Raw genomic sequence first — 19,894 nt, 5'->3', positions numbered from 1 at the left:
AGTTTTCACCTGTAAAGAATGCACGGAAATCTGCCAATCAGAACTTTATGCTACTCTGGCTTTTTTTATTTCAGTTCCCATGGTGGACAAGTGAACTTACTGTTAAATCGCTACTGTGTTGCACCCATTATCTTGCGAATGTTGTTGGTTAGGTGTTTTAATACTGATTACAAACTTTGCTTCAGTATCCACCAGATAACATTTTAAAGAAAGCACTTGGAATTATCAAAAGAGTACAGATTGTCAAATTTTAGAGCCAGCTGCCTCCTCGCTTGGCTAAAAAAAAAAAAACCTTAAAAAATCATTCAGGCACTTTCTTACAAGTACTTCATTCATCTTCCACTGGACACCGATGCAAAATCACAACACATTATAAAGGCAAATGGTACATACTATAAGCAACCACAAATCACAGAGGCTGCAATCCCCAGTTGATGCTCCGTTTTGAAGTTGCATTTTCGATCATCTGAAGTCCGAGTGATAGGGATGCAAACCCAAGTCTTGCATTTGTTGGTGCAGCCGATCACGAATCCAATTGTAGAACTTGTACTCGTATTTCATCAGCGTCGTCTTGACAAAGAGGGCAGTCTTCTCCGAGGGCTGCTGCTTGAACTTGGTGACCCCCTTCATGGATTTGTTGACCATCTCTTTTTGTTCTCGAGGAAAATGGAAATAAAAGGGGGAGATTAGGTTGGTGGAGAGCAGCAAAGAAGCAAGACACACAGTAAATCATCACTTATATATAAAACAACTAACCACAAACTTACTGATTTCTTTTTCTTCTACATTATATTGATGGGAAAGGAAATGGCACACACTCTAATTGTACCTACTTGAAAAGGGAATAGAGCAGAAATATAAATCTGTGCAATGGTCAAGAAAAACGGAACAAGATACAGTCATGGCAAGTAGCAACCTATTCCTCTTGAGGTGCAATACTACTCACACTCGACTCAATGCTGAAATATGACTAACGTGAAATGTAACTGAAGGGTCATGTACATATAGCAAGTTATTGGGTATGCTTTTTTTTTTTCCCTCCTTTAAATGCAGAGTAACATTTGACCTTAACCTCTCTCATCATTATCATCTCATTCAAATGAGTTTTTTTTTTTTTTTTTTTTTTTTTTTTTTACCAGTCTTACCAACATATGTGACCCATGGACATAACAGCTGAAATTTTTATTTTTTATATCAGGCAAAGTTGAGTGACCTTTGACCTTGAGGGAGTGCATCTTATCTCAGCCTCACATGGCATTACTGGGCCAGGTATCACGAAAATCCACCATAATATTCCCCACCCCCTTCAATTGCAATACCGGTACTGAGATCTTGGTGGGACGGATGAACAACCTCACAACGGAATGATGCATCTGGCACCCTTCAGAAAGGAGGGCATGAAAACCACAGGAAAAGAGCAAGATGATGGAAAAGAAGAAGTTTCCACGAAGAAACTCGTGTGAAACTTACTCGATGTGAGATGCGTTTGAAGGGCTCCAGAAAAAAAGTTTGGCAGGACCTTCTCCATCACCTGCAAGCTGTTTTCCAGTTCCTCTAAAACTCCAACGACAACATAATTTTCTACTACGTTCCTCTTCGCACGGAGGTACGCCCACTCTGACGATATCCTGTGGACAAAAAAAGAAAAAAAGACAGAAAATATATGTACCTGCACTTGGTAAATTTGTCCTCCACTGGTACAGGGAGATATGTAAATGTCTTGCAGCTGGTCTGAAATTATTGGATGATCATGGTGCATATTGGTATGGTATGTAAGATTCACATTATAATTGAAGTAAAGAGGAACTGTGATGTAAGATAGTAATAGTCTGGGTGAAATTTCATGTCTTGAAACTGACAATGTCATAGCTTATAATGAAAGGAAGGGAAAACAAATAGAACATGCTTTATATGAATACATATATATATATATATATATATATATATATATATATATATATATATGATATGGAGTAAATGGATAAATAGATATGTAGATGAGAGAGAGAGAGAGAGAGAGAGAGAGAGAAAGGAAGCAAGAGAGGGGTACCGGTAATAACATGAATTATGCTACTACAATTCCAATTGATGAACATTAGATGAACCATGCCCAACATTAAAGGGAAAAAGTGGGCCAGCCAAAACTTGGTCTGCAATGAAAAAGTAAATGTTTTACAAGCACATTATCAGTGAAAATGTGATCAATATCGCATCAAAATTAGGGAAGTTATGAAATTGTGAGGTTTGGCTTGTTTTTACAAAAAAAAACAAACAAACAGTTCTTGAATTGTCATTAATATGAATACAAATATGCAAAGAGTGATTTGATGATATCATTGCCTCACAACTTGCCATACAGTTTGTACATGTAAGTCTTGCCATTTCTACATTTTTAAAACTTAAAATGCAATTATGCCACAGTCTAAATTCCAAATATATCTGAAGGATCATTGGTTTGAAGTTAATGACATATTTCACACTTGTTTGTTTAATTGTTTGTTTGATAGCATACTTTATTTTCTGCAAATCATAAAATTAATCAGCAAATCAATATACATAAGGTACATAATCATGAACATGTAGGAATATACAAAGTAAATTAGAAACAGGGTCGTTTGACTTGCATAAACAAAGATAAAAAAGGAAATCAATGATATAATATACTGTATGCATGTCTATGCAGCGGGGATTACAACAACAACTGTAGTTAAGAAGCGATTATGCAGAGGGCCGCCATTGTAAGCATAGCTTTAAGCATAGCTTGAAAAGATGGCCGGCCCGAGGAAAAGGTAGGGACGTACCAGATTCGTAACAGTACAAATTCTCCTGCGAAGATAGCAGGGGAAAATAAACTCTGATGTGTGATGGTGGTGAATGTGCATGCAAGTGCTTGAAAGTGCATAAGGGCAGATAGGCTGGATTTTAGAATAATAGAAATGGTTTGCTGGAAGAGGGAACGATATGGTTTGCTGGAAGAGGAAACACTTTTATTGCAGAAAATGGAAGTTTTAAAACTTTTTAATGCAATCATTGGAAAATTATAAGTTGATGAAATCATCAGCTCACTCATTGCATATTCATAACAACTGTTCGAGAACTGTTTTGCAAAAATTAGCATATCTTGAAAATTTCATAACTTCACTAATTTGAACAATTTTGATCAAATCATAAATTTTCACTCTTCGCCAGTGTTGTTAATGATTATCAATGTTACAAGTCAAGCTTGTTATATAGCGCCACCTCTCGGTGACTGTAGCGTTACTGTCTGCTACACACTGCTGGGTATCTGGTCTGAAGCTGGGTTCCATTAAATGCCTTCAAGGTGACTGTTTACTCGGAAACTCGATTTGTGTCTGCTTCTCATTTACGTGGTGGCAGCTCTGGAAACGTTACCTACTCCTGAGGATTTGTTTTCACCTGCACAAGCAGACGTTAAGCTTGCTGAGCTCCAAATCGGCCAACGATCCAGAGTTGGTGTAAGTTCCTTGTTTTTCTCTTACATTACGGTCCCACCTATAGGCTTTAGTGATGGCCTCAGCTCCAAGAGCACCCAAGCAATGGTGTCTCACCAAACGTGAAACAGTCAATTCATTCGAAAATTGGCGACAAAACTTAGTGTACACTCTCACCCTAGACTCAAATTTTGCGCCGTTCCTAGATGATGATTGCTCATGGGCTCAAAAATCTAAATCTTGCCCACTCCGTGGCTTTGTTGATGACCCAGAAAGCGTCCCGACTGGGTCTCGAAAATCAGCACACCAGAAAGCCAGTATGCTTGAGCTTATGCTCGGACAGATTGCTAATTATTGTCCCATTATCTCACGCAATTCCATAGTCAAGACTTCCACCTCCCTCAACGATATTTGGGGGAAGATCAGGCTTCATTATGGGTTTCAAAGTACCGGCGCTCACTTTCTTGATTTCAGTGACATCAAACTAGAGCCGGATGAGCGTCCTGAGGACCTCTACCAAAGGGTGGTGGCCTTTATCGAAGACAACCTGCTCACATCCGCAGGTGGCATAACTCACCATGGTAAGCGTGTTAGCGAAGATGAGGAGCTTACTCCCACGTTGGAAAACCTTATCGTCCTCACTTGGCTCCAACTCATTCATTCAGATCTTCCTCGCCTGGTCAAGCAGCGCTACGGGACAGAATTGCGCTCTCGTACCCTAGCTTCACTGAAACCCGAAATCTCTCAGGCATTAGATAGTCTTTTGGATGAAATCCACACCACAGAGAGTTCTCGTGCTATGCGCACCCTGACCTCCCCTTCCCCGCGCCCTGTAGGCCTACGCCCCCAGCGTGCTCCAATGCCCCGCAGTCGCCGCAATCTGCAGACTCGCACCCCCCAGCGCAACAGTAAATACTGTCCTCTCTGTCGTGAAGCGCGCCGGCCAGACACTCATTATTTAAGTGAGTGTACGTACTTACCCGAAGCAGACAGGCGATTCATTGCTAAGGCCCGCCAGGTTGCACATATTTTAGAGTCTGATGATGAGATTGATGATTTGTGCCAAGTTGAACAGGTCCACCTGTCTGAGCCTGTCCCTCTGAAGGATGATACGGCTACCAGCGACTCTTCATCGGCCCTCAGAGTCCAGGTCCGTCAGTCTCCATATTTTGATGCGTTTTGCGGGCACCAGGTCGTTCGCATCACTGTCGACAGTGGTGCTACTGGTAACATGATCAGAGCTTCTACTGTCCAGTCCCTCCAGGGTGTCATAAAACCCAGCTCGCAGTCTGCTCATCAAGCCGATGGGTCTTCCCCCCTTGATGTTGTTGGGGAGACCACTCTGTCCTTCACTCGTGACGGCAAGTCATTCGCGTTTGAGGGTTTGGTCATTGATAATCTTGATGTAGAAGTACTCGCAGGTACCCCATTCATGGAGCACAATGATGTGTCGGTTCGTCCTGCTAAACGCCAGGTGTGTGTGGGTGATGACATGATCATTTCATATGGTTCTCGCAGGCCTTCGGACAATGCGACACATGCAGTTCGCCGTGCTCATGTCCTTCGTGCCCCATCTCAGTCTACTGTGCTTTTGCCTGGTGAATTCGTCGAGCTGTCAGTTCCTGATGAGCTACTGTCTCATGACACACTTGCCCTTGAGCCCAGGATTGTCCCTCAGAAAGGTGTTCCCCCAACTGATCCATCTTGGCCTGAACCGTGCATGGTCTCCAGTGTAGCAGGCAAAGTGCGTATCCCTAATCTTACGCCTCAACCCCGCCTGATCCGTAAACACGAACATTTCTGCCAGGTCCGTCCGGTCTACGTTCCTTCAGAGCCTCAGTCTGATGACCTCCCCCGTGTACCCGATAGGCCCGTGCCCAGTGGTGTCTCACGTGATACTGAGCATCGTTTTTCTGACCCAATATTGCTCGATCCTGATTGCATTATCCCCATTGGTACGAAACATGACTTTCAGTCTCTCCATGCGGAGTTCGATGATGTTTTTGACCCTGCCTTCACTGGGTATAATGGTGCTGTTGGCCCGTTTGAGGCCGTTGTCAACATGGGCCCGGTTCAGCCTCCCCAACGCAAGGGTCGCTTGCCACTTTACTCCCGTAACTCTTTGGTTGATCTCCAAGAGAAATTCGATGAACTAGAACAACAGGGTGTCTTTGCTCGCCCAGAAGATGTGGGCATCTCTGTTGAGTACCTGAATCCATCCTTCCTTGTGAAGAAGGCCAACGGCGGCTTCCGCCTTGTTACAGCTTTTGCCGATGTAGGCCGTTATGCCAAGCCTCAGCCCTCCCTTATGCCTGATGTGGATTCCACCCTCAGAAAAATTGGTCAATGGAAACATCTCATTGCCACAGATCTCACCAATGCTTTTTATCAAATTCCCCTGTCCAAGGCCTCGATGAAGTATTGTGGTGTTGCAACCCCCTATCGTGGAGTCCGTGTGTATACACGCTGTGCCATGGGCATGCCAGGCTCAGAAACTGCTCTTGAAGAGCTGATGTGTCGCGTGCTTGGGGATCTACTTGTGGAAGGTATTGTTGTGAAACTTGCAGACGACTTGTTCATTGGTGGTGATACCCCCGAGGAGCTCCTCCAGAATTGGTCACGTGTCCTGCATGCCCTCCGAAAGTCAGGCCTTCATCTTTCAGCCCGTAAGACTGTGATTTGCCCAAAGTCTACCACGGTCCTGGGCTGGATCTGGTCCCAAGGGACCCTACAAGCGAGCCCTCATCGCATTGCGGCGCTTGCCTCATGCCCCCCTCCTACTACTGTGAAAGGAATGCGTTCCTTCATTGGGGCATATAAGATGCTCGCCCGTGTTCTCCCACATTGCGCTATCTTCCTCACACCACTGGACGCCGCAATTGCTGGTGGTCAGTCGAGTGATCGCATTGATTGGTCCGATGACCTGCGTTCATTTTTCAAGACCGCTCAGGAAGCCTTAGCCTCCCCCCGTGCCATTACCCTTCCCCGACCATCCGACCAGCTTTGGATTGTTACTGATGGTGCTGTCAAAAATCATGGTATTGGTGCCACATTGTACATAACACGACAAGGAAAGCCACAGGTAGCTGGTTTCTTTAGCTCCAAACTTCGTGATCGGCAGGTTACTTGGCTCCCATGTGAGATAGAGGCCCTTTCTATTGCAGCACCCTGCAAGTATTTCAGCCCGTACATTGTGCAGTCCAAGCACCGGCCATGCATTCTCACAGATAGCAAGCCCTGTGTACAGGCTTTTGAAAAACTCTGTCGTGGTGAGTTCTCTGCCAGCCCACGTGTGTCAACCTTCCTGTCCACAGTTAGCCGGTTCCAATGTGCCGTGCTCCATCTGGCTGGATCCGCCAATGTTCCGTCAGATTTTGCTAGCAGGAATGCCCCAGAGTGCACTGATTCCTCTTGTCAGGTATGCCTCTTCATTCGCCAGACAGAGGATTCTGTTGTTCACAGAGTGTCCCCTACAGACGTGCTCACAGGGAAGCAGAAGTTACCCTTCACTTCCCGTCCAGCGTGGGTCAGCATACAATCTGAGTGCCCAGACTTGCGACGCACTCATGCTCACCTTCTCCAGGGCACCCGACCTTCTAAGAAACTGACCAATATCAAAGACGTCAAACGCTATCTCCGTGTTGCTACCATAGCTAGAGATGGGCTGTTGGTTGTCCGCCGTGAACAGGCTCTCCTGTCACCTCGCGAGTGCATCATCATCCCCCGTAGCGTTCTTGATGGCCTGCTTACTTCACTCCATCTCCAACTTGATCATCCCACCCACCACCAACTCAAGACCGTTGTCAACCGGCATTTTTTTGCCTTGGACATGGACTCTGCCATCACACGTGTCACCGACACTTGCCATCAGTGTGCATCCCTGCGGAATGCTCCACACACGGTTGTCCCTCAGACCACTGGCGATCCCCCCGCAGCCGTGGGTACATCGTTCGCCGCTGATGTCATCAAGCGCTCGAAACAACTGATTTTACTTCTCCGCGAATGTGTCACTTCCTACACCGCCACTTGTTTCCTTCCAGATGAGCGCAGAGATACTCTTCGCGATACCTTGATCCGTCTCTGTGTGGAACTTCGCCCGCTCGATGGGCCCCCTGCTGTCATCCGCACCGACCCCGCCCCTGGTTTCGCCTCCTTACAAGATGATGCCCTGCTCGCCCAGTTTCACCTTTCCATTGAAGTAGGTCATGCCAAAAATCCCAATAAGAACCCGGTTGCTGAGAAGGCCATTCGTGAACTCGAAGATGAAATCCTGCGGCATGAGCCCTCCGGAGGACCACTGACATCCTTGTCCCTGTCCCTCGCCACTGCCCGACTCAATAGCCGTCTTCGCTCGCGTGGCCTTTCTGCACGTGAAATGTGGACTCAGCGCGACCAATTCACGCACAGCCAAATTCCACTGTCGGATGCAGACCTCATCTCTTCACAACATGAACAGCGCCTTTCGAACCATCCCCACAGCGAGCGTTCCAAGGCTCCCTCCCGCATCCTCCCCAATGATGACCCTCTCGCAGTTGGGGACCTTGTTTATCTCCGGTCAGATCGCAGCAAGTCCTCCGCACGCCCTCGATACCTTGTAACATCAATAGATGGCAAGTGGTGTAACATTCGCAAATTCATTGGCTCTCAGCTCAGAAAATCGTCATATCGTGTAAAGACATCGCAATGCATGAGGGTCCCTGTTCCCCTTGTGGCTCCTCCCCAGCACCAGATGTCCGACGAAGATGAGACAGACTTGCTTTCCCCAGATGACGAGCGAGATTTGCTCCCCCCGGACACCTGCAGAGACATTCCACAGGAACTCTCATTGCCTCCTGGGCCAGATGTCCCGTGTGTCCCCCTGCAGGAGCCCCCTCCTGAAGCCCCCCTTCCCCCTCTGCCCCAGGAACCTGCCCCCACTGTTCCGACTATTAACGGTCCAGGTTGTCCCCCCACCCATGTGACCCCCACTGGGCGCCCTCAGCGCTCCCGACGCCTCCCACCTAGGTTTGATGATTATTTGATGTATTAATCAATGATATACAATGTACATGTATTTTATTTTCTGTGCGAACTGTTGGCTACCTCAGATTAATGCCCCCCCCCCCCCCCCTCACTCACTGTGTATCCTTACAATGTACCTCTCTTATAGCCATGTTATCCTGGTGCCACATATGTTATTCCATTTCCCCCATCTGGTTTATTACATTATGTCCCTTAACATAACCTTTTTTCTGAGGTGCCCCAAACGGGCGTTTTTTGTTTTTCTTTTAAGCTGTACTTGTATCATGTTTATTCTTCATTTCTACCAATCCGTCTTTGTATGACATCCTTGTTTATCTTTATTGTCTCTCACCTAGCTGTCTTGGTATGTTCTGCGTATAATTTAGTTGTGGATATGTTCTGTATTTTTTTTCAGTCACCCCGCTTATGTCTCAGTGATTTGCCCCTTTGTGCTGTGTATAACATATGATGCTTATATCCTTAGTGGGTGCATACGCCTTCTTGTTTCTGAGTGTATGTAATACCAGGTTTATTATCACATACCCTTATCTTCTTAATATTTCCCAGTTACCTTTATATATTTACTTCTCTGGTGTCTGTTTGGTGCCTGTCCCTAATTGCACCTTTACTCGTACATATCAATGTTTTCTGCTACGTGCATATGTAATTCTATTTTCATATAGATATGTGTATTTCCTGTGTCCCCACATGAACATTTTGTACATCATTTCATATTTTTGTTTATACTGTGTAAGTCTATGCCTTTATAGGAGCTACTTATTTCATGCCATCCTAGCTTGCCCCATCAGGTCGTACATGATTGTCAAATTTGTTGTTTTTGCTGAACGGTATGTTTCATGTCAATCAGGACTGTATGACTCAGTGTCAGCACGTCTGAGAGAGGTATTGGTATGATGTGATGGTTATATACTTGTAACAATTCATGATTGTTTTTGTTTTCTTTAACGTTGACGAGAAGAATTGATGGTAGAATGCGTATCTGGTGTTATTGTTAAACGTACGGTACCCAATAAGTTTTTATGATTACACTCTTGGTGTCTAAGTCAGGTGTTAGTGTAATTGTTATTTTCAGGTGTTAGCTTAGTGTTTTTATAAGCCAGCTAGCCTATTATAGTTCATGGCAGTTTACTCTTGAAAGTATCATAGGTCATGAACAGTGCAACTACTTGTATGTTATAATAGTTTACACCCTTATTCATTTTAAAGGTAATGGTTTGTTAAGCTCAAGTAGAGCTTTTATATTTTCTTTATCATTCAGGTGAAAAATGAAAGAGTAAAAAAGAAAGGCAATCACGCCAGTGTTGTTAATGATTATCAATGTTACAAGTCAAGCTTGTTATATAGCGCCACCTCTCGGTGACTGTAGCGTTACTGTCTGCTACACACTGCTGGGTATCTGGTCTGAAGCTGGGTTCCATTAAATGCCTTCAAGGTGACTGTTTACTCGGAAACTCGATTTGTGTCTGCTTCTCATTTACGCTTGTGCTTGTAACATTTTACTCCTTCCTTTAAAACTAAGTAGTAATTGGCCTGGAATTCTCCTTTAAACAATACTACTGTACAACAAAAGGCCACTGTAGAATGATAGGAATGAACATCAACGACCTTGAATTCCTGTTCATTCACAATTTCATTACATTTGTACTTAAATCTAGCAAAGCAGAGAAGCCAGCTAACATGATGATTGCTCAACAAGAACGCTTTTTGTCAAGCTGATTAAGGAGCTGTGCAGCTATGATTACCCTAGCAGCACTGACTCGACACTATTAAGCTCTTTCATCTTCATTACTACCTCATTTACACAGGAAGCTCTGAGGGGATGATTAAAAAACCTGGGGTGGTATTCTGAGACTGTTTTATCTCTGTTGTAAGTCTGTCGTAACAAATTGGTATTCTGAACACCGTTTTATCTCTGTTGTAACTTCTGTTGTAACTTCTGTTGTGACTTGTGTTTTATCTTGCGCACTCTTTGCCTGCGCATACCATTGTCTTAGGGTATGCGCACGCGCGTAACTTTGGGCGCAAACCTGTGCACCCATTAGATTACACGGTATTCTGAAAACTGTTTTATCTTCTGTTGTAACTCACACCACGCGCAAATTTATGCTTCTGAGATAAAACAGGGTGGAAGGTGTTTTAACTCTGTTGTAACTTTCGTTTTAACTTCTGTTAGATAATTTATCAAGTAAATATTGTGGTATGCGAGTTCAAAATAAAAAGAAATACAAATATAAAAACAATGTATACAGAATGGCAATATCAAAGCAGTTTTCCAAATGTAAACTCATTCCACAATACAAAATTTAACAATAACCTTGGAAGTATACGCGTAGCAATTATGCACATGGGTAAAAACACAAACACATGAACAGAAAGGTTACCAGCACCGCCGGCAGTTTGTGTTAAGCAGTAAAACACACACTCATAAATACAGAATTTCTTATACCCCCCTACCATGCTAACGATCTTTTTTTAGAAAGTTTCCTCTGAATTATACTTAATTGTTATACACGTATAAAAGTAATAGTCATTTAACTCTATTTATGGTACTGCATGTCTATATTATTCATCTTTCAAATTATTAAACTTTTTTTACATGATTTCACTATATATCTTCACCAATAAGCATTCATCTTCAGACCTTTGGGTGTTTCAAAAATATTTCTAAAATGCTCGTTTTTCGAGCATTTCAGACAAATCAGACATTCGATACTATTTTTCCCAAATATCAAGAAGTCAATTAATCTTCTGAATACCGTGATTGCCGTTAACAAACAATGAATGATTAACAAACACAATACTTATGATAATTTCTCATCCACACCCTCTAATAGACAATTCCATATAAAATAGTAATATAAATAATGATAATGATAACAATGATAACATATATGGCATTGCAATGCCCTAGTTTGATAAAGTAAAAATAAAAAGACTCCATTTCAGATAGCCTTTTGATTCCCCCTACAGCACCAACTCTACGTCAAAACCTGTAAGAAGGCAATGATCAAGCTTCTGTTCTAACTTTATTTATCTCTGGCTCTCTTTACCTGTGCATGCCATTGTCCTATTTGTGCGCGCGCCAGAGAATGAGCGCTTGTTAAAACGCGCAAAGTTAAGCAAGGCGCATTTGCCCAAGGGAGCAATCTTATTGGTTAAAATGTCTTAGATGCTACTTCTAACAATATTTCCTATTGGATATGATTATTTGGGTGGGCGTGGCTTTCACAACTTACAACACCGCTAAAACAGTTCTCAGAATACCGATTTACAACTGTTTTAGCGGTGTTGTAAGTCACGGACTTACAACAGAAGTTACAACACAAGTTACAACAGAGATAAAACGGTGTTCAGAATACCACCCCTGATGCTGTTGGTTCGTAACTCCACACGTTTCTCCCTAATCTGCACGCAAATCTCCACTAATTTTCCTAACTTTTAATAGATGAAACGAGGGGGGGGGGGTGATGATATTATCAACACTCAGAGTTTGGATTTCTTGGGCTTTGATTTAGGCCCAGCTTCTGGGCCAAAATGTGGGACACATGTTCAATTCAGACACTACTGTATGAATCCCATTTGGGCCCCAGCCCAACTTGCATTCCCTCAAGTGCTGAGTGCTAGTGTCATTGCCAATGACATGAGCAACATCATATTGTTTTATTGAAGAGGAAGTATGAACAAGTTGATCTTGTGAAGGGGCTCCCTGATATGCACTAATCTTTTGGGTCTTTTGGGCCCAGCCCCTGGGCCCAGCCCCTGGGCCCCCCACCGGGTCCACCTGAACTATTTCAGCCACTCTGTCTCCCCTACGTCTAGGAATGATTCCTGTGAGACAGTTTGATCATAAACTGATGATCAACTTTATGGCGCACAATGCAAGACATACCCCACATGACACACTCAAAAAGGGCGACTGCCATACCTCACTTGAGCCCATGGATCAAATAAGCTAAAAGTGGTTAATGAGCAACTTTCATTCCTCCAGGTTTAACAGGTAACATGCATCTATGCAGTAACCTCAAGCAGGGTGACTTTTCACCATGGGGTCTTCTAAACTTCCTGTGTCCCTCTTGCAACCCTGAAAATTGGATTCCTTTCAATAGCTGGTATACAGTAGAGGTAGGTAATTCAGACCTTTCCTCAGAATAACGAAACTGAAAACTTCTTTATGATGGAGGGGAAAAATACTAGAGATTTCTGGTGAATTTATTTGAACCCAAAAAAAAATTCCAACCATTGTTCTCTGTACAAAAGGGGAGCATATCCTCAAGTGATATAATGGGACTAGTTTTTCTTTTCTTTCTTCAAATACTCTGGGATGCATTACAGTAAGGTTTTGTCCACAATGTTGGAAGACATTATCTGTCAACCATTCACAATTTTGTGAGGCTTGCAAAAGAATGTGACCTATAACTCAGCCAGAGAATTGCGAAGTGAGGACTCTGTCACCTGGTCTAATTTGTAAAGGTGGTTGTGACTATGTAAAATCAGTGCCCACTGGTGAATTTATTTGAACCCCCCCAAAATTCCAACCATTGTTCTCTGTACAAAAGGGGAGCATATCCTCAAGTGATATATGGGACTAGTTTTTCTTTTCTTTCTTCAAATACTCTGGGATGCATTACAGTAAGGTTTTGTCCACAATGTTGGGAGACATTATCTGTCAACCATTCACAATTTTGTGAGGCTTGCAAAAGAATGTGACCTATAACTCAGCCAGAAAATTGCGAAGTGAGGACTCTGTCACCTGGTCTAATTTGTAAAGGTGGTTGTGACTAAAATCAGTGCCTAGTGAACACTTAAAGCTCTAAAAGTTCATGACTACCCTACTCCACGTTCAATTATTACCTCCGCAAAGGGAGGAGGTTATGTTTTCATTACCGTTGGTTTGTTTGTTTATCCTTGTGCAAAATAACTCCAAAAGTTGAGCACGGATTTGGATGAAACGTGCAGCAAAGGTTGAGAATACCACAAGGAACAGATGATTAAATTTTGGTAGTGATTAGGAAATTTTTGTGGATTTTATGTAGGATTTTCGATAATTTGGCAGTAGGATCAATGAACTTACAGGGAGTTCAAGATGTGCATTTTTCAGGTTTTCGTACAGCACTGAAGTACATGCTCTAGTTTCTGCTAGAGCGACGCACACCGTGCAGCTGAGGGTTTATGACGTAACAAAGGCTTCTATATTGGGAAATCGGGTGATTTTTGAGCATGCATATGTATGGGTGGAAATCACTTATCTCTATGGAAGGACAAGATCATTGGGGGAAATTAGCTGCTTGGCAGATGTCTGCGCTCTCAGAGTGCTTTTCCAGTTCTGTTTGTGAACTCTTGGTTTGCTACCATGTAAACCCCCTTCCCCTGATTATTATTCCACCATGGCAATACATTAGCGCTTTTTTCAAAACATTCTGTTTTATTGTTTTTCAAAGCCATGTAACTCTTTATAGAAGCGTTTATGCTAGAAACACACTACAGGAAAGTTGTAGAGGAAAGCTTTCCTGTGGCATAAATTTTACAACAAAGAGCTCTATCACTATGATGCTTTCAATTTATTGTGACATATTGTAATTAATTGATTCCTTTATGCACACTTGGCAAACCATCGACCAAGTTGGGTGCACAAATATGGGACACAAAGAGTTAATGTCAACTTGACCATAGCACGGCATTACACTTCAACCCTTTTCCGTTCCAGTCACACTTTTAACTTTTAACTTTTTGTGGGATATCAAGAAACCACTTATGAAATAGTACAGAGCATGCCATTCTAAGACAAATTCAAAGTTTATTTGATGAAAATCAGTTTCGGAATAACTGAGACAGCCAAAAACAAAGAAAAATAAGGCGATCATAATAAAAGGTGGGTCCCACCTTTTATTAGGATTGCTCTGTTTTGCGTATCTCAGCCATCTCATCAATTTTTATCAAATAAATGTCGAATTCCTCTTGGAATTACATGCTCTTTCATATTTCATAAGAGCTTTCTCATTATCTCACCCAAAAATGCTAGAAACCCGAAGAAGGTCTCAAATGAAACTATACGATCCCTTTAAACACTGAAGAGTATTTACCTGCACTTGGGATCCAGGCCACAGAAAAATGGGATGATATAAAAAGATTTCCTGCCCACGCATTCAGTCTTCTTCTGCAGCACGCACTCTTCATAACTCTGGTACAAAGCGAGATCCAAGAGACGAATGTAAATCCATCTGTTCCATTGCGATAATTTTACAAATTTCATGCGTATTTTAGTCACTTGACCATTTATTCGGGGGGGGGGGGGGGGGGGGGTTGTGGTTGTTGGTGATCTAGGACACATGTGTTGTGGTTTAGTGGTTTAGACTATGGATCCTAAATCATGAGGTCCCTGGTTCAAGTCCCTTGGCAACAGCAGAAGTGCCCCGAGGCATTACCTAGTTCATGGGAGAGGACTGCAGCTCTTTAGTCCCAGACATCTTATGTCCATGTTTTAGTGCTGTATTTCTTTTACATAATGGGTACATTGAGTTTGGTTGCAAAAAAACAAAAACAAAAACAACAAGGAAAAGTAGAAATTACGCGGTGCGTAATATATGTCCCTGCCGGAAGTAGCATTTTGTAACAAAATGTGCAATACAGGTAAAAAATCAAGGTCAAAGGTCAAAGAAGTCAAAGGTCAAAATTCTGTGTAGAAGTTTTGAAGCCCTCACCTAGTGCCATCACATAAAGCAAATGGAATCGAAATTGGGTCAGAAATGGCGAAGGAGTAGCATTTTGTAGCCAATGTACAATATAGGTCAAAAATCAAGGTCAAAGGTCAAAGAAGACAAAGGTCAAAATTCTGTGTAGAAGTTTTGAAGCCCTCACCTAGTGCTATCACATAAAGCAAACGGAATCAAAATCGGGTTAGAAATGGCGAAGGAGTAGCATTTTGTAGAAAAATGCAAAATATAGGTCAAAAATCAAGGTCAAAGGTCAAAGAAGTCAAAGGTCAAAATTCTGTGTAGAAGTTTTGAAGCCCTCAACTAGTGCCATCATATAAAGCAAACGGAATCGAAATCGGGTTAGAAATGGCGAAGGAGTAGCATTTTGTAGCAAAATGTACAATATAGGTCAAAAATCAAGGTCAAAGGTCAAAGAAGTCAAAGGTCAAAATTCTGTGTAGAAGTTTTGAAGCCCTCACCTAGTGCCATCACATAAAGCAAACGGAATCGAAATAGGGTTAGAAATGGCGAAGGAGTAGCATTTTGTAGCAAAATGTACAATATAGGTCAAAGGTCAAGGTCAAAGGTCACAACTGAAATTCTGTGTAGAAGTTTTAAAGCTCCCATGTAGTGTTATCATATAAAGCAAACAGAATCAAAATTGGGTCATAAATGACAGAGAAGTAGCAAATTGAACATTTTGATCACACACGGACGCACACACGGACGGACGCACGGACGGACAGACGGACGGACAGACGCACGGACACACACACGTACGGAGCCCGTTTCATAGTCCCCTGCTCGAACTCGTTCGGCGGGGACAAAAAAATGGGTAAAATGTTATTTTTAAACATTTAAAAGTAATTATTCCATCATAAGATAGAGTAAAATAAAATCTTTCCAGTGATACCTCACTTGTTACACAGCAAGGAATGTTCTAAAAGTTACGATAATAAAGAAAACCCCATTTCTTTTTCTTATTATTTCCTTTGCTTTTAGCAAAGATTTGAGAAATGGAGCAAAATTTACCATAACTCTGGCCGGGTCTGTCGAGTTTGCGCTGAATTTCCTTTCGTTTTTCATCTCGTCGCCATAGCGAATGAAGTAGTACTGTGACACCGCCCTCTGAAGAGGATCCCTGATGATGTTGATGTACTTTGGCCGAGGAGCACCATACCTGAAAACGAAACAAAATGAAATGGGAAGTGTGGAAAGTGATGTTATTTCAGCCCATTCAAAACACACAGGCCACTATATGCCGCAGCTTAGGAGACAATTTCGGTTGATTTTAATTACCCGGTACTTACTTGTAACCCTCGCTGGTTTAGTCTGTGACACTCAAACATGATCAAGAGGAACAAATGCCAGTAAGAAAATAGCAAAGGTCATTTTACAAAACTCATATACATGTATAGTCACACTTCATTACATTTCTTCTCTTTTTTTAATTCTTGATTGATATGGTGGGGGCGCTGTGGCATAGTGGATAAGACTCCCGACTCCCGATCGGAAGACCCGAGTTCGAATCCCGCCCAGTGCTTACGTCCTTGGACAAGATGTTTTTACCCACTGTGTCCCTCTCGACCCAGGTGTATAAATGGGTACCTGGCAACGCTAGGGTAATAATAATAGCAGGGCCCTCTGGTAGAGCAGTGGTAACACTGAAGAGGCTACCCTGGGTAAATAAGACCTTATTATTATTATTATTATTATTATTATAATTTTCTTTTTGCATTCACGTTATCAGAACAAAACGAAATGTAACTCCACAATCTCAGGATATATATTCATTGCAACCCATATTACCATGTATAGTTTGTTTTTGCACATTGTTGACATTAAAGGTAAAGAACCTGTACTATTATTTCTGATGTGATATTCATAAATGATAAGTATGAAAATAAATGAATTGAATTGAATTGAATAGAAAATATGATACACAAACACGCATTATGTAATACACACAAACACACATCATATCCAAGAAGATTTTTATGATAACATCCAAACACCTGTTGTTGTTTTTTCACTATTGAAGTCACTTTTCATTGTAGATATATAATATTTACTCTTGAATGGTAATTATCTGAGAACTTTCTCTGCCTGGGAAATGGGCAAGCTCCCCACCCCCTCCCCTCAAATACACACCCCCCCCCCCCCCTGCTTGGTCAGTTCAGTTCGCTCCCTTGCCAGGATTGTACTGCTTTCTCAAATCTATACTGTAAAACAAGGAATGTTTGCATGCATTTTAATTTAGTGAATTTCGCGAGAGCCAAGATTGGCGAAATTAAAATGCATGCGTAAGTTCTTGTCTACACTATACGCATTGAATGTTAGAGGCAACTTGCGAAAATTTCATGCCGCGAAAAAGGCCGTCGGCTCCAATCCACGAAAATATCAGTCCACCTTCATATACATAAGGATTGAGAGAATGCAGCAATATTAGTAGAACACATCAGTGAAAATTTGAGGAAAATCGGACAATCTGTTCAAAAGTTATGAATTTTTGAAGTATCTGTGCAGTCACTGCTGGATAAGAAGACTACTACAGTGTATGATGTCACATGCGTACAACGATATAAGGAAAATAAAAAGAGAATTTCACAAAACTTTAATTTTTGAATAAAGTGCAAATTTCTTCGACTTGTTACTGACGTATGTTAAGGGTAATATTATTCCCCCTGCCTTCCGAAAGAGAGAAGTCGAGTGTTCTTTTGTTATGCGAGAAAAATGGAAATATGTTGAATTTTCTTTATTCTTTCTTTATAACGTTGTACACATGTGACATCACAAGCTATAGTAGTCTTTTCGTCCAGCCGAGACTGAGCAGAAACTTCAAAAATTCATAACTTTTGAACGGATTGTCCGATTTTCCTCAAACTTTCACTGAAGTGTTCTACTAATATTGCTGCATTCACTTAAAGTGAAAACAAAGTTCTGGTAAGGGCCTGAGAACCCGTCTGGCACCATTTCATATTTGCTTGCAATATATCGAAAGAGTCTACAAAGAAACTTACCTGGCTGACGCGGTTTGCCGGAATGATGAGTCGTTTTGGAGTATTTTGAGAAAAATAATAAAAGTTGGTAGACCGACTTTTATTCCAGAAGGCTCCAGACTAACTCGGTCTCAGGGAAAACTCGACCCTATTTCAGACAATTTACACACAGTTCGTGATCGCCATGTTCATCAGTACTCTATACTACGGGTACCACACGAGGCCTTGATGAGCAGACAGGAAAGTGCTAAGTGCTAATCCTGTACAAAACAAATGGACAGCGCGCGGTCCTCAAGCCTACTAGTACACGCACATCACCTCAGTTGCTGAGACGCGCGGTCTTTGAAGTTTTTCTTGTTGTTTATCAAGCGTCTTTGATTGTTTTTAGAGGTGCTTGAGAGGCGCACACTAATTTTGCATGCGCGCCAAAGAGGTTTTTGATGCGCGCGTTGTAACAACTCGGACCATTACTGCGAGTAGCCAGAACGCTACAATGTAGTTTATACAGGCTGCTCCCATATGCCTAGTACAACGCTGTACAATCTAGAGGGACAACCAATACAACTCATCCCGCCGTCAAGCAAAGCGAGGCTGAGTTATCCCCGAGTCCGAGTCTAGCCTGACCCCGTTCGGGTAAGTTCTGAGACTGAACGTTTTTGGTTAAAATTTCCCATTTTCGTCGTTACCCATCGAACATCTTGTTATTACAGCGTTATTCCGCACATTTCCTAGGCATACGTTCACATTTTGGAGCAAAATTTGACAACTTTTGCAGGCGTACCAGAACTTTCTTTGGGCTTTAACCCACATGTCTATGAAGGTGGACTTGTCCTTTAACAGTATGTCGGCATGTACCTCAATTTGTATGCCCAAAGACTCCACTAATACTAACTTGTACACATATCTATGGTATCTACAGGCATTCTGATTAGTACGCCTGGAACCCGAAGAAAGTGTGTGAAAGGAAAAACCCATTACTCACGCTGGTTTCACTCGGAAAAAAAAGTTGATGGTCCAATCCTGTGGCACGATCAGGCCTCATTCGGGCACTTCCCCTAAACTCTATGGCACTTGCCCTCCCTTATGTCCCCTCTATACGTAGGGTTTTATGAGTGAACGTGACAAGGACTTACGTCCGTTGTCGGCAGGAAGGGACGGAGGGTTGTGTGATCCTGAATCATCATTGGCTGTCACTTGGGACAACGCACACTTTCGATCCATTGCCCTACATTCATGTGATTCTATCTATAACTAATCAAAGTCAGCATGGATAATAAAACTGTTTACCTTTGGGAGCAGTTATTCAAAAAATGTTCAAGATATCACATATATGTATAGGTCTGTTGTGTCACAAAACATCCTACCATATGAAAGCCTAAAATATAAGGAGATATCAGTACTTTTCTCACTAAACCATAACTGTAAACGGATTAGTCTGGAAACACTTTTATTATATCTATTGTTCACATTTTGTGCATCTAATAACACTTAACATTGACTATACAGATCCACATTTTTACAGTGGCTGTTTCTATCACTAATTCTCATTTTAGAACTATTTTATAGCACTAATGCTGGGTTTTTGTTTGATCTGCAAATGGGAAATTACGTCTTTAATTTCTATGCCATCGCCTTCTTCTCTGTTTTAAACCATTTTCAGAACCGAGTGTCCGGTGCTTGCTTGCCTACATACAAATGATGCACAGGTCAGAGTGTGTCAGTAGAAATA

The 19,894-nt window shown here is 42.2% G+C and overlaps 1 protein-coding gene across 1 annotated transcript in view; it reads right to left on the bottom strand.

The window, feature by feature from the left end:
- Positions 1 to 462: 462 nt before the first annotated feature.
- LOC140242634 (uronyl 2-sulfotransferase-like) overlaps positions 463 to 19,894 on the bottom strand; it is a 43,416-nt gene continuing 23,984 nt past the window's right edge. The window contains exons 6-9 of the mRNA XM_072322389.1: positions 16,199 to 16,346; positions 14,555 to 14,652; positions 1,471 to 1,628; positions 463 to 656 (exon numbers count right to left, since the gene is read on the bottom strand). Of these exons, the coding sequence (XP_072178490.1) occupies positions 463 to 656; positions 1,471 to 1,628; positions 14,555 to 14,652; positions 16,199 to 16,346 (598 nt within the window). The remainder of the gene's footprint in view (positions 657 to 1,470; positions 1,629 to 14,554; positions 14,653 to 16,198; positions 16,347 to 19,894) is intronic.

This window comes from Diadema setosum, chromosome 19 (assembly GCF_964275005.1).
Source record: "Diadema setosum chromosome 19, eeDiaSeto1, whole genome shotgun sequence".
In the NCBI taxonomy this organism is placed as follows: domain Eukaryota; kingdom Metazoa; phylum Echinodermata; class Echinoidea; order Diadematoida; family Diadematidae; genus Diadema; species Diadema setosum.
Note: the sequence above shows the minus strand (reverse complement) of the source record. Positions and strands in the feature narration are given on the sequence as shown.